The sequence below is a fragment of the Neoarius graeffei genome, chromosome 16 (assembly GCF_027579695.1).
Source record: "Neoarius graeffei isolate fNeoGra1 chromosome 16, fNeoGra1.pri, whole genome shotgun sequence".
Classification (NCBI taxonomy): domain Eukaryota; kingdom Metazoa; phylum Chordata; class Actinopteri; order Siluriformes; family Ariidae; genus Neoarius; species Neoarius graeffei.
This window is the reverse complement of record NC_083584.1, coordinates 20,668,945-20,684,064: the sequence shown is the minus strand read 5'-3', so window position 1 is coordinate 20,684,064 and position 15,120 is coordinate 20,668,945. Positions and strand designations below refer to the sequence as shown.

The 15,120-nt window shown below is 44.2% G+C and overlaps 1 protein-coding gene across 2 annotated transcripts in view; it reads left to right on the top strand.

Annotated features, from left to right (window-relative positions):
* Window positions 1-15,120, top strand: part of sp4 (sp4 transcription factor) — a 69,514-nt gene that overhangs the window by 33,547 nt on the left and 20,847 nt on the right. For both annotated transcript variants that reach the window (XM_060942616.1, XM_060942615.1), the window contains exon 4: window positions 7,407-7,611. In XM_060942616.1, coding sequence (XP_060798599.1) covers window positions 7,407-7,611 — 205 coding nt within the window. The remainder of the gene's footprint in view (window positions 1-7,406; window positions 7,612-15,120) is intronic.

Genomic DNA, 15,120 nt, shown 5'->3' with positions numbered 1-15,120 from the left:
GTTAGCGCAAGCGTATAGCCCATGGGAAATGAATAATGTGTTGGATTAGCACAGTGTGTTAGCGCAAGCGTATAGCCCATGGGAAATGAATAGTGTGTTGGATTAGCACAGTGTGTTACCGTGAGCGTATAGCCCATGGGGAATGAATAGTCTGTTGGATTAGCACAGTGTGTTAGCGCAAGCGTATAGCCCATGGGAAATGAATAGTGTGTTGGATTAGCACAGTGTGTTAGCGCAAGCGTATAGCCCATGGGGAATGAATAGTCTGTTGGATTAGCACAGTGTGTTAGCGCAAGCGTATAGCCCATGGGAAATGAATAGTGTGTTGGATTAGCACAGTGTGTTAGCGCAAGCGTATAGCCCATGGGAAATGAATAGTGTGTTGGATTAGCACAGTGTGTTACCGTGAGCGTATAGCCCATGGGGAATGAATAGTCTGTTGGATTAGCACAGTGTGTTAGCGCGAGCGTATAGCCCATGGGGAATGAATAGTGTGTTGGATTAGCACAGTGTGTTAGTGCGAGTGTATAGCCCATGGGGAATGAATAGTGTGTTGGATTAGCACAGTGTGTTAGTGCGAGTGTATAGCCCCTGGGAAATGAATAGCAGGGGTGATAGCGTTCCGGCGCGCTGCGCCGGATTTCCGGCGCACCGTGGCTGGGGAAAAAAAAAAAATCTAGTTCGCCCATTGTCCTGTGTCATTCTGAGATGCGCAGATGGACAGTAAAGGGAAAATTCCCTTTACTGTCCATCTGCGCATCTCAGAATGACACGACAATGGGCGAACTAGATTTTTTTTTTTTTCCCCAGCCACGGTGCGTCGGAAATCCGGCGCGGCGCGCCGGAACGCTATCACCCCTGGAATAGTGTGTTGGATTTGCACAGTGTGTTAGCGCGTGCATATAGCCTATGGGAAATGAATAATGTGTTGGATTAGCACAGTGTGTTAGTGTGAGCATATAGCCTATGGGAAATGAATAATGTGTTGGATTAGCACAGTGTGTTAGCGCGAGCATATAGCCTACGGGAAATGAATAATGTGTTGGATTAGCACAGTGTGTTAGCGCGAGCATATAGCCTACGGGAAATGAATAATGTGTTGGATTAGCAGTGTGTTAGCGCGAGCATATAGCCTACGGGAAATGAATAATGTGTTGGATTAGCACAGTGTGTTAGCACGACTATATAGCCTACGGGAAATGAATAATGTGTTGGATTAACACAGTGTGTTAGTGCGAGCATATAGCCTACGGGAAATGAATAATGTGTTGGATTAGCACGGTGTGTTAGCACGTGCATATCGCCTACGGGAAATGAATGTGTTGGATTAGCACAGTGTGTTAGCACGGGCATATCGCCTACGGGAAATGAATGTGTTGGATTAGCACAGTGTGCTAGCGCGAGCATATAGCCTACGGGAAATGAATAGTGTGTTGGATTAGCACTAATCCCATGTTTTGAAAAATTGGAAATGTTGTCTTGGGCCCCTCTGGGGTGTCACCAATCCATGTGCAAAGTATGGAGTATGTGCGTCCAGCCATGCTGGTTTGCATCAGTGAAGAGACCGAGAGACAGACAGCCTTCCTTTAGTAATATAGATATTGATTGATAATCAAATCGCCCAGCCCTCCTGCAGACTGATATTGCGGTCTTCACTATTAAAACCTCTGGAGTTCTGTTCAGTTTGTCATGAAAAGAGACTCCCTTTAGCCCTGAAATGCACTCGGCGAATAAAAAGCGAAACTGAAGCATCATTTGAGCACGGGCTTGGGTTTGACGGCACCCGCGGTTCTGCTGTAAGCAGTTACAGATGTCAGTTTGCTGACTCTTTGTCTTCTCTCTCTGTCCGTTTCACTGGAAAAGTAAGCAGAAATAATTACAGTTCAAACTGGAATCCTAGCGTGGACAGTTCACTGATGAATTGTCCTGTGCCTGTTACCCTATTGAATTAGTCCGAATTTTAAAACATAATAATCGGTTATAATGGATATAGATGTAGATTTTTGGCTCCGAATGAAAAAGGCAGACGAGACGGTGACGGAGAACAACGTCCTGACACAACAAGCAGAAGAAAACTTGAGAGAAGCCGGTCTCCAAAGCAAATCAACCAATGCTCTTCTGGATAGTGGATTATAAATCAGTATGCAGGTGTAGAAGAATAAAAACTGACAGCACAGGATGGTGTGATGAGCACAGGACGGTATTTCTGATTACAGCAGCAGTTCCTAGATACAAGTGTAAAGTATCCTGGTGAGAGAAGTCACAGAAGTAAGGGTACATCTGGTGCTGTGTCTCAGTTTGCATACTTATGGCAGTATACGGAGCACACTATGTACTTAAGCTACGTTCACACTGCAGGCTGAAGTGACTCAAATCCGATCTTTTCGCCCATATGTGACCTGTATCCGATCTTTTATTGACAATATGAACGACACAGATCCGATTTTTTTTCAAAATCCGACCCAGGCCGTTTGGATATGTGGTGCTAATTCCGATTCCTATCCGCTCTTTTCATATGCGACTTCAGTCTGAACCGCCAGGTCGCATTCATCCGACTTGCACGTCATCAACAAGCCACAAACGTCACTATTCTGCGCTGAAGTAGGCGGCGGGTCTCCACCCAGATTTAAATTCACCTCGCTCGGTCCCCCCCACTTATAGGGAGGAAAAAATGTCTATGCTGTCTTTCTTTGCATAAGGCAAACCTCATGGAAAAATCAAAAGACTAATTACCATTCGGTTTATTGAGGTGCACAGCAGTGTATACATAGTTGCAACAATTCATATAAAACAAAACGAAGACTGATATTCGGTTGGTTGAGCTGCGCAGACTGCACAGGTTGCGAGCTCGAGCTTGGTTGCTATGGTAACCCACAACAAGTTTGACAGGCATATTGGGGTTGGTTTGCTGGCAGCTTTGTCCCCCCCCCCCCCCCAGTTTTTTGTCCCCCCCAGTTCAAAAAACGTATCTGCGCCCCTGCGCATGACATCAATGCGAGGGACGCTTCGGGCTGTGAAGGTTCTGAATCTTCTCAATGGAAGGACGCAGAGGTTAGGGAGCTGATTTCCATTTGGGGGGATGCAGCTATTCAAGCTAGATTGGATGGGTCATACCGCAACCGGGCGGTTTTACTTCCGTAAACACTGGCCATGCTCACTGCGTGTGACGTCGTCGTATCCTGCAATGCGCATGCGGAACACTTTTAGGTCGCTTTTCGTTCATACTGAGGATCACATACAAGTCGCATATATTTGTTAATGTGAACGACCTCGCAAAAAAATCGGATTTCACAAAAAAATCGGAATTGAGCATTAAGCCTTGCAGTGTGAACGTAGCGTTAGTTGCATAGTGCATGAGTTTTGACAGGGTAGTGTTGTCTCAAATTGAACATGGAGAGGAAATATCCCATCACATAACCCGCCAAAAAATATCTGCCTACTTGGGGGGTTTTAAATACCCTGATGGTTGAAAGGCCCGAAGGGGGATGATGTTGTGGCAATATCCGTCCATCCCAGGAAGGGTGCTCACCTTCTGAAATCAACTCCTCTCACAATTTTTGGAGGAATTTCACGAAACTTGGCAGGATTCTTTGTTATTGACCCTTCCCACTCACGTGACCTTCATAAACGCGACCGCCATTTTGGACATGAAGAAATAACGGTTTATGGCACAGACCCTTTCGGTTCTCGCTCATCTAGCTGCTACAATGACTGCTTAAGGCCAATTTATGCTGACAACCCAGTCCTCGCAGACGGTGTCGCAGATAGTGTCTGCATGGCCCCCCCACCTTCGCAGACGCTCTGCGCGCACCTCCCAAAAATTGTGACCACCGCAGAAGCCTCGCAGACAGCGTCGCAGACAAGAGGGCTCTGATTGGTCCACTCTATATCCGCTGTACACGCACTTCCGCTTCCCTACTTTCCCGGTTTGGTTTGTTTTCACGACCGCCATTTTTAAAAACACGAGCGAAGATGGAGCGGCACGAAGAGCGGTTGATCGAGGAAGTGAGGAAGTACGGACATCTATACGACTCCAGTTCTAGTCATTATAAGTAACCGGAGGATAAACACTCCACTAACCACACCCACCAACTACTCCTAGCGATTTCGCGACTTCGCGCCCCCTTGCGTTGTGGCGGTGAATAACATCGCGCACGCCTATTACTCCCCGCTCAACGATAAATTACAACTGTCTGCAGAAAGCTGTCTGCGAAAGCCTTGTCGCAAGAGCATGCAGAGGCCTTTAGACTGCAACAATAATACCTAACACACATTTAAGTATCCGTCGTAAAGACGTGAAACTCGTCGAGTGACGAGTGTGTTCATTGATAAGCTAACACAATCTAAAAGTAGACATACCATCACACTGCCCTGGCGCTGTGTACAGTTTACCTTCTATGGTTTGTGCACTCGGTATTTGCCATTACTTTCTCCAACCCAGTGTTCGAACTATGCCGATATTTTCGGGGGGTCCCTTTTTTCCCTTGGGGGGGGTGTGTGTGTGTGTGTGCTTGCGCTTGCCTCAGAGCGCGGATCTCCAAACACATGAGAAGCCTATCTTACGCACATATCACGCGGACTCCACACCTCCACACACGCATCGCGTCTGAAGTCATAACTCATCAGGGGAAATCGTGTCCGCATTGGCATGTTCAAAAAACAACCTCGCGTCAACAATGATACCACAGTCAGGCTACTCAACACATCTGATCCACAGCAGCACCAAAGCATCACTGGAAATCATGTCAACAACCAATCTTCCATTTCAACACGCGTCAACAAACAAATGGCACCACAAACATGAACGAATCGGTCAGGCTACTGATTCCAAACCCACAGCAGACGAATAATTAAATGCATCTTACCTTAAAGCAGAATCGACCACAAAGGAAGTGTGTTGGCACTGTTGGCACACTTCCTTTCTACTAGTTTGTGTCCCCAACCTGGCAGCAGCAGTCGTCATATCGGTTTATTTTATCTTTGATGTAAACACAACACTTCGGATATGCGAATGCTTCCCGTTACACGCGATTGCTATGTCAATAAACATCATTTTGCCAATATTTTAGAGACCATCCATCTTTTCCGTCGGTCAGCATCTGTCGGGATCCGATAAAATGATAAATCTTGCCTTGTGTGTTGATGGTTACTACATCCAGGTGCACAACAATATAATGGCATGATGGAAGTCTTGCTGAAAGTAAAAACTTTCTTTGATGGCTGTATTCCTTTCGATGCTTCGCCGTCGTTCCTCGTTGTTGGCTGTGGTAGACTACTGGTAGTTCATGTCCAAAATGGCGGCCGCATTTGTCGTGACGTCACGTGGGATGGGTCAATATGTTGGTAATACACATATTGTAATTTTGTTAAATTCGGTCACATTTTACCAGAGTTACAGCCCTCGATTAACAAAATTATACTTTGACAATTTCATGAGTGTGTTTTTTCCTTCTGAAATCAACTCCTCTCACGATTTTTGGAGGAATTTCATGAAACTTGACAAAAGGCATTGTTATATGTCAGGAGTACGCATATTGTTATTTTGCTAGAGTTGTGGCCCTTGATTACAACCTTGTACTTTTGACAATTTCATGAAAGTGCGTTTGCCTTCTGACATCAACTCCTCTCACGATTTTTGGATGAGTTTATTGAAGCTTGGCAAAAGGCCTTGTTATATGACAGTAATACACAGATGCCCCTTTTCCACCAAAGCAGTTCCAGGGCTGGTTCGGGGCCAGTGCTTAGTTTGGAACCGGGTTTTCTGTTTCCACTGACAAAGAACTGGCTCTGGGGCCAGAAAAACCGGTTCCAGGCTAGCACCAACTCTCTACTGGGCCAGAGGAAAGAACCGCTTACGTCAGCGGGGGGGGGCGGAGTTGTTAAGACCAACAACAATAACAAGACCGCGAAAGATCGCCATTTTTAAGCGACGAGAAGCAGCAGCTGTACAAACGCGAAGTCATCCATTATTATTGTTGTTGTTGTTGCTGCTGCTGCTTCTTCCGTGTTTTTGCTTCGATGTTCGCGCCAAGGTTTATGCAAACGTAGCGACGTAACTGACATATCAGCAACGTAATGACGTATACACCGACGTAATGACGTGGCTTCCCTTAGCACCGCGAGCTATGGAAAAGGAAACTGGTTCTCAGCTGGCTCGCAAGTTGAACGAGTTGTGAACCAGTGCCAGCACTGGCTCCGAACCAGCCCTGGAACTGATTTTGGTGGAAAAGGGGTAATATTGGGATTTAATTTAGTTTGTGAAAAATTTCCCAGTTTTGACCCTTGATTAAATAACTTGTACTTTGACAATTTCATGAGGGTGTACGTTCTTCTGAAATCAGTTCCTCTCACAATTTTGGAGGAATTTCACGAAACTTGGCAAGATTCTTTGTTATACATCGGTAATACACATATTGTAATTTTGTTCAATTCAGTCGCATTTTACCAGAGTTATGGCAGAGTTGCCAGCGGGGGATATTGTGCTCTCAGAGCACTTTTGTTGTTTGTTTTTATTTTTGCTCATCCCTTAACATTTTAAGCCCTAGGGTGCTGGGTGGTGTGGCTCACCTAGACAGACGCATCCAAAATTAATCAAAAACAGTGCCGCAATTATCAGGTCAATATACCTTATTTTGGTCCGTATGGATATGTAAGAGCTCAGAGAATATATATTTCCAGTGCCAGGAACATTGGGACTGTTAGTATACCTGAATAAACTCTGATAAACCAAAGGTTAACACCATGATGGCAATGGGCCCATGGACAGAGATGCCACTTTTTTCATTGAGCAACACCGTGACTATAGCTGGACCAAAAAAAAACATAGAAATACCATAAAGTATGTACGTACATGCTACAAAATGTTGGTAAGTATTGAACTTACCAAAACAGAATTTTTGTTTTTTAACTTTTTACCAGAGGTCAATTATAGTAGCATTCTTTTGGGCCCGGTACCGGGTCTGTTGGGTTTAAGAAATTAAAAATGAAGGTGGTGGTGTTTTCCTCGCTTGTGTGCATAAATATTTCAGGCGACATGGAAATTGCGTCGGCGTCGACGACATGGCCTTCTCCGATTGGCTGAAAATAGGTTGGAGGTCCCCCAATTTCCATTATGTCACCAAGATAGCAATCATTGAGGGTGAGAAGTGTGCAGTGTTTTGTGCACGTTTGTACACTCAGAATAGCAAGTAGAAGTATGGAAGTGTGCATACTGAGACACATCATTGGTTCTAAACCAGGGTTGGGTTTTTTTTTTTTTAGTTTTGGAAAGTGTAAGTCTTTCCAGTATCCATATGGAGTACCTACTGCAGCAGAAGAATCCTAACGGACTCCTGAAATGTCTGACGTGTTCTCGGTTGGTTTTGCAAAAAAAACAAAAAAGGTGCATCTGTGTTTTCGTTCCACAGGCCAGCAACAGGGTCAGGAAGGTGTTAAGGTCCAGCCCGGCCCGGTGACCGTCACTGTGGGGAACTTGTCCAACACCACTCTGAACGCCGTGAGTCCGGAGCAGCTGGGTCAGGCACAGAGTCCCTCAGAGCAGGAGGGGCAACCAAGCAAGAGGCTGCGCAGGGTGGCCTGCTCCTGCCCCAACTGCAGAGACGGAGAGGGCAGGTAAGAGCTGCACTCACAACGATACAAGAAAGGATAAGGGTTTTTTTTTTGTTGTTGTTGTTGTTGTTGTTGGTTTTTTTTTTTTTTTCCACTTCTTGATTCAAAACTAGTTAAAGGTGCTGACTGCAAAGTCATCTAATGCCGCTTTTCCACTACCAACGCGGCTGAGTTGGGCTGAGCCATGCTGAGTGGGGCTGTTGGAGTTGCCAGGGATGTGATTTTTCCGCGAATTCGCGGAATTCCGCTTTTTTCACCTCAAAACTTGAAGAAAATTTTTTTTTCTGATTTTTCCCTCATCCACATTCGTATCCTATTCGTTCCGACTTTGTTTGAAAGATGGCAGCCTCGGATTTGCATCTTTACGCCTCGATCACAGAGGCTGCCATCTTTCAACTCTTTGTTTGAAGCGAGCTTACGTACAGCTATCTAACAAGCGCGTTCATTGGTTGTTACAGAGCGATGAGCCAATCATGTACCTCGTTTCATCTCAATGACGTAATTGCGTCAATGAGATGAAACGAGGTACGTGATTGGCTCATCGCTCTGTAACAACCAATGAACGCGCTTGTTAGATAGCTGTACGTAAGCTCGCTTCAAACAAAGAGTTGAAAGATGGCAGCCTCTGTGATCAAGCGTAAAGATGCAAATCGAGTTAAAGAAATCGACAGAATAGTGAAAAAAAAGTTCCGCTGGGAATGGTTGGAGAAAAACCGCGGCTCGCCTCGGGGCGAATTACGTCACAAGGTCCGGGGCTAGCGGGCCCTGCTCGCGCTGGTTCTTTGGGGTGTGTGTGTGAGAGAGAGAGAGAGTGTGAGCGAGAGAAAGAGTGTGAGAGAGAGAGAGTGTGTGTGAGCGAGCGAGAGTGTGTGTGTGTGAGAGTGTGTGTGTCAGAGTTGCATGTTGACCATTAAATTGGCTTGAATTTGTTAATCATGACAAGTTTTTTCTTGTGTGTTTGCTTGCCATTTTAGTACAATTTTTAAGTCAGAAAACCCCAGAACCCAGGAGCTTCGGGGGGCTTCCCCCCCTTGTCCCCCCACCAGGCCGCTGCCCTGGACCAGCTGGGGGCCTGCGGCCCCCAGCCCCCCGGCTAAAATTTTCAGATAATTTCACCAGCCCCAAATCACATCCCTGAGTTGCATTTCGACTACAACCGCGCTGAACCGTGCTGGCTGGAAGTGGGTGGACACATTGGGTGGAGTTAGCGAAAGTGGGTGGACGTCACGTGATGTCGTTAGGCGGCGCAAACAGTGACATCAGTGACCTTTTAAGCGGTAGTCTCACGACCCGGATAGTAAACAATAAACATGGAGTCATTAGTGTTGCTGGTCTTGGTGCTGTGGCTTGTTGTCACCGACAACGCCAACAGATACTGGCAAGAGCGTATAGATGAGGCGAGGCGCATAAGGCTTCAGAAATTATCGTAATTCGTAATTATTCTTCTTCCAGGTTTACGGTGTTTACAGATCCCAGCGTGCTCGCGGGGCGTGTGGGCATGTGAGGACACTCCTCCTCACCAGTCAGTGCACAGGGGAGTGTCTGCTCACGCCCCCAGCCTCACTCAGCTCGGTTTGGCTCGCTTCAGCCCTACTCCAAAACCGTGCGAGTTTTGGGTGCTGAGCAGGGCTGAAGCGAGCTGAGTCGTGCTGCTCTGAGGTAGTCGAAACGCGAGCCGTGTCGGGCTGAAGTGAGCTGAAAAAGGGTAGTGGAAAAGGGCTATAAAATGCAATTTTTAAAAAATTATTATTTTTAAATTGTGCATGCCACTTTCCTACATCTCGCAAGAACAATATCATGCAAACAAGATGTGATCATTTTGATGTCCTGAGGGTTGCTTTTTTTTTGGGGGGGGGGGAGACCGTTTTCCTCCCTCTTGAGGTAAACCATATGACCCTATGGAAACAGCTGAACACGAGGGAGGAGCTTTAACTAATTAGCATAACAATGGAACTGCATCACATCAAGATGGTGCCACATGGAAAACATCGTGACTCTGCATCGACCTCGGAGAGTTTTGAGTTGCAAGGATGTACTTTGCAGTTAACATTCGCAAATAGATCCGTGAAACAAAGGGCGAATCGATCTTTTGTCTGTTACTGCTTTTGTGTTTTCGTTTCTTTCTCTGTATGATCAAAACATTAGTTGTGTAACTCCATACTCCCTACCGTGGACTCGAGCCCATGCATTCTAAGGCTTAGATAGCTAAGCACTAGCTAGAATGATTATCTGTCCAGAAAAATGACACATCATCTAACTTTGCTCTGTCTTTCAGTTGCACTCACTAGGCAGGCTTTCCTTTTCTTTTCCGCTGGCAAAAGAACCAAGTCCGCCATATTTGCCCACGCTGACTCATTTTGGTTAAAAGGAGGTCAAACACACCCCATGGTGGTCACGTGATATTGTTGCTCACTTGCTTCGGCAATCTCCGGAATCATAAAATGTGGGACGGATTTTATTTCAGCAAAACATTTCCACACAGGATACGCAATGTGTGCAGCAGTGCAACATCTGGAAACTCCAACAGCAATAGAAGTAGAAAATGTGTCAGATAACGGAATCCAGGGACACATGTCCACCCGGGGGCATTTTGAGTTATTGACAGATTCAGAAAGTACTAGGGCTGTAACGATATGCGTATCGAAATCGCGATACGCAGAGCCACGATCCGTATCGCGATACAAGAAGGCAGAATTGCGGTCCACCCTTTCAAACTTCTCCTCAGCCCAAAAACAGAGGGGCTTCCAAACTTCAATTTATGAATACTTTACTTTTTATTTAAATTACATTTTAAACTTACTTAAATTACTTTTATTTTTTTATATCTATTAGTAAGTCGTTTTTTCGCCGACCTGCGACAATCTTCTGCGAGTCACGCAACGTCCACACTCGCCACTGGCAGAGCATTCATTTCTTTTAAGCGGTCGCCATTCTGGTTGCGACGCGGGGAGCGAAATCTGTAAACAAGCAGCTCATTGGCTGGCTAGGTGTGCCACAAGCCAATCACAATCACTTGACCGGAAAGGCATGCAGTGTTGCCAGATTGGGCAGGTTTAGGTGCTTTTTGGCTGGTTTTGAACATATTTTGGGGTGGAAAACGTTAGCAATATCTGGCAACACTGAAGGCATGTCTGCTTGGGCGGAAGCCTTCTGCGGCAGTTACATTTTGACACGCGAGCAATGTTTCACCATAAAAATTCCGTAATTTCCATCTGTTTTCCGCGATCACAGAAAATCATTGGCCCTATGAGAGTGAGACAATGAGAGAGCCACACCCCCCAAAAAAATCTTAACGGATTTACACGATTTGGAAAAATGACTTTTTCAGAACCGAAAAAAAGAGTTTCCGGCTCAACAGTATTATTTTGAGAAATAAAACAATCTTTGGATATACATTTGTTCATTTTTGCATACATATTACTCATTCTCTGCAGTGGTCTGAATTATTTGTTATTAAATAGTTAATGTAAGTAAATGTTAATAAGTCAAATTTACTACTTTAAACATTTAAAAAAAAATCGTGGGCGTATCGAATCGTGGGTCAAAAATCGCGATACGAATCGAATCGTGAGTTGGGTGTATCGTTACAGCCCTAGAAAGTACAGTTTCTAAGCTTTCCAATGATGCCTTCCATGTGGAGATCTGACAATATTTGAAGAATGTGTGGCCTTTTGAAAGTGCATACCTCTTAAAACAGGAAAGGGAGAAAATCGCCCTCAAAGTTAACCATCTCAGTTACTCTGGGTGCAGGGCAGGCACATAATGGTGCTCATTTGCATGACATTAAGGAAAGCCCTACCCCCTACTAGCTAGCACGATGCTACTTTCATGTAAACAAAGATCACCACGTCAATTTTCTTTCTATGCAAAGTATGCCCAAAACAATTATGAAGTACAAAAATAAGTCCTAAAGTATACTTTAACGCTTTGTGGTTGAAAAATTACTCACACCGTAAGAAAGAAAGATAGCACGATGATAACACAACTAACACAATGCTAGTTTCATGTAACCAAACCACAACACTCTCCGTTACATGCAAAAATAACCACACAGCCTTAGATTAATAAACTTACCCCATCAGAAAAAGAAACGTCGCCTTGCACACACCAATGCCTCCGATGGAATGTAGTCCTAGAACACTTCCTTTTGGTTGCGTTTTTTTTTTTTTTTTTTGCTAGAAATGGTCATCTCCGATGTAACTACCGTGCGTCTGTTTGCTTCGCGGTGTTTCAGCTCCTCTGCGCGCTGTTTAGCTTGCTCATTCCATAGTGAAATTACATGCCTGTATGCAGCTTAAGTAGCCACGAGCTCAGCTCGTATCATACAGCTGATTGGCGAAAAAAAAAAAAAAAAAAAGAGTTAAATCATCATGTGAATGGCCCATATGGTAATTTACCCACACCCCCCAGCAGGCTACAGTCCTGACAAAAACGAGACAGTTTGCAACAAAAAATGTATGCTTTTCCAACAAAACAATCTATTATCTGAAATACTGATTGCATTCTTCAAGATCTCAACTTGCACATGATGGAAAAAAACGAAAATCACAAATTTCGAAAAAAAAATGCTTCTTTTGTGATTATCTCGGATTCGTTTCAGCCGACATGCGTCCCTGGATTCGGAGAGGCGTCACAAATGTTTGCAGTCAGAGCCTTTAAAGTGAGAGATGTTAGATTTCCTAATGATGTACACTACCGTTCAAAAGTTTGGAGTCACCCAGACAATTTTGTGTTTTCCATGAAAAGTCACACTTTTATTTACCACCATAAGTTGTAAAATGAATAGAAAATATAGTCGAGACATTTTTCTGGCCATTTTGAGCATTTAATCGACCCCACAAATGTGATGCTCCAGAAACTCAATCTGCTCAAAGGAAGGTCAGTTTTATAGCTTCTCTAAAGAGCTCAACTGTTTTCAGCTGTGCTAACATGATTGTACAAGGGTTTTCTAATCATCCATTAGCCTTCTGAGGCAATGAGCAAACACATTGTACCATTAGAACACTGGAGTGAGAGTTGCTGGAAATGGGCCTCTATACACCTATGGAGATATTGCACCAAAAACCAGACATTTGCAGCTAGAATAGTCATTTACCACATTAGCAATGTATAGAGTGGATTTCTGATTAGTTTAAAGTGATCATTGAAAAGAACAGTGCTTTTCTTTCAAAAATAAGGACATTTCAGAGTGACCCCAAACTTTGGAACAGTAGTGTAGGCTGAGAAAAGGAACACTCAAAGTAGTCGGAAAACGCAGATACCGTGTTCATATTCCAATATGGAAGAAAGCATGTGTGTAAATATTTGCAAATGAGTCAAATTGTAAAAAGTGACTATTAACCAGTTTTGTGTTTGTTGTTTAGAAATCCTGATACCACAGCGCTGCTGAATTCTCGATTCTGATTGGTCAGACCTCAGACAATGTTAATTACATTTCTATAACAGCAGGTTTATATTAAAGGAACAGTCCACCGTACTTCCATAATGAAATATGCTCTTATCTGAATTGAGACGAGCTGCTCCGTACCTCTCCGAGCTTTGCGCGACCTCCCAGTCAGTCAGACGCGCTGTCACTCCTGTTAGCAATGTAGCTAGGCTCAGTATGGCCAATGGTATTTTTTGGGGCTGTAGTTAGATGCGACCAAACTCTTCCGCGTTTTTCCTGTTTACATAGGTTTATATGACCGGTGACATGAAACAAGTTCAGTTACACAAATTGAAACGTAGCGATTTTCTATGCTATGGAAAGTCCGCACTATAATGACAGGCGTACCAACACCTTCTGCGCGCTTCGACAGCGCATTGATATCTGAGCTCCGTATCAATGCGCTGCCGAAGCGCGCAGAAGGTGTTAGTACGCCTGTCATTATAGTGCGGACTTTCCATAGCATGGAAAATCGCTACGTTTCAATTTGTGTAACTGAACTTGTTTCATGTCACCGGTCATATAAACCTATGTAAACAGGAAAAACGCGGAAGAGTTTGGTCGCATCTAACTACAGCCCCAAAAAATACCATTGGCCATGCTGAGCCTAGCTACATTGCTAACAGGAGTGACAGCGCGTCTGACTGACTGGGAGGTCGCGCAAAGCTCGGAGAGGTACGGAGCAGCTCGTCTCAATTCAGATAAGAGCATATTTCATTATGGAAGTACGGTGGACTGTTCCTTTAATACAGTGTCTGTCTTTTCTTAAGAAGCAACTCGCTCACAGGGACGTGTTTATAGCAGATGCTTTGTATAAACATTAAAAACAATCTGTAATCTATAAAATGTAACGTTTATTGTGAACGTTTATGAAAGGTGTCTGCAGCGTGAGCACTTCAGCTGTCAGGGGTAAAGTCTCCTGCTAGAAAGAAGCATTCAAGATGGAGGACTTTACACTTTCTCAGTCATGTGACAAGGTTTTTTGATTGATTGATGTAGCTTCAAGGAAGAGGGAAAAAGAGAGGCTGGGGACGGAAAGACTGTATATAGCTGCTGTATTTCAGTTATTCCACAAAATCAAGTTGTACATGAGCTGATAGCCGACGAGGTGCGTAGCACCGAATTCTATCCATGTTCACTGGATTTTCAGAAACGGAGCATTTTTTTATTCTTATTTTTTTGCAAATTTGATAACTTTTATACAAAATGTCCAACAAAATTATTGGTGAAAAATGCGATAATAATAATTCTTGAAAACTAAAAAAAGATGCATTCTTGCCATCAAACACTTTTTTATTCCATATTTTGTTGCCCTTTTTTTTTCTTGAGTAGAGTTTTTATTTCGTCCTCCGTTAGTTCACCAACACGCTCTGCCATTTTGTTTTTCTCTGCTCACGGTATATGAGCTGATATCGTAGTAGTAGAGTAGCCAATCAGAGCACGTGATTGCTCATATCCAGTGAATGTGGATTGAATAACATTAGTGATAACAGGACTGATGATGATTGATAATAATAATAATAATAATAATATTATTATACAATTTAGGGGCAGCACGGTGGTGTAGTGGTTAGCGCTGTTGCCTCACGGCAAGAAGGTCCGGGTTCGAGCCCCGTGGCCAGCGAGGGCCTTTCTGTGCGGAGTTTGCATGTTCTCCCCGTGTCCGCGTGGGTTTCCTCCGGGTGCTCTGGTTTCCCCCACAGTCCAAAGACATGCAGGTTAGGTTAACTGGTGACTCTAAATTGAGCGTAGGTGTGAATGTGAGTGTGAATGGTTGTCTGTGTCTGTGTGTCAGCCCTGTGATGACCTGGCGACTTGTCCAGGGTGTACCCCGCCTTTCGCCCGTAGTCAGCTGGGATAGGCTCCAGCTTGCCTGCGACCCTGTAGAACAGGATAAAGCGTCTAGAGATAATGAGATGAGATATACAAGTTATATAGCACTTGTACAAACATGCTGTAAGCGCTTTACAATCACAGACTAGTAAATAATAATTCAATAACATTAAAAAGGCTAATAATTAAAGACTAAACAACTCTAGATTAAAAGCAAGCCTAAAAAGATACATCTTAAGTCTGGCTTTGAAAAC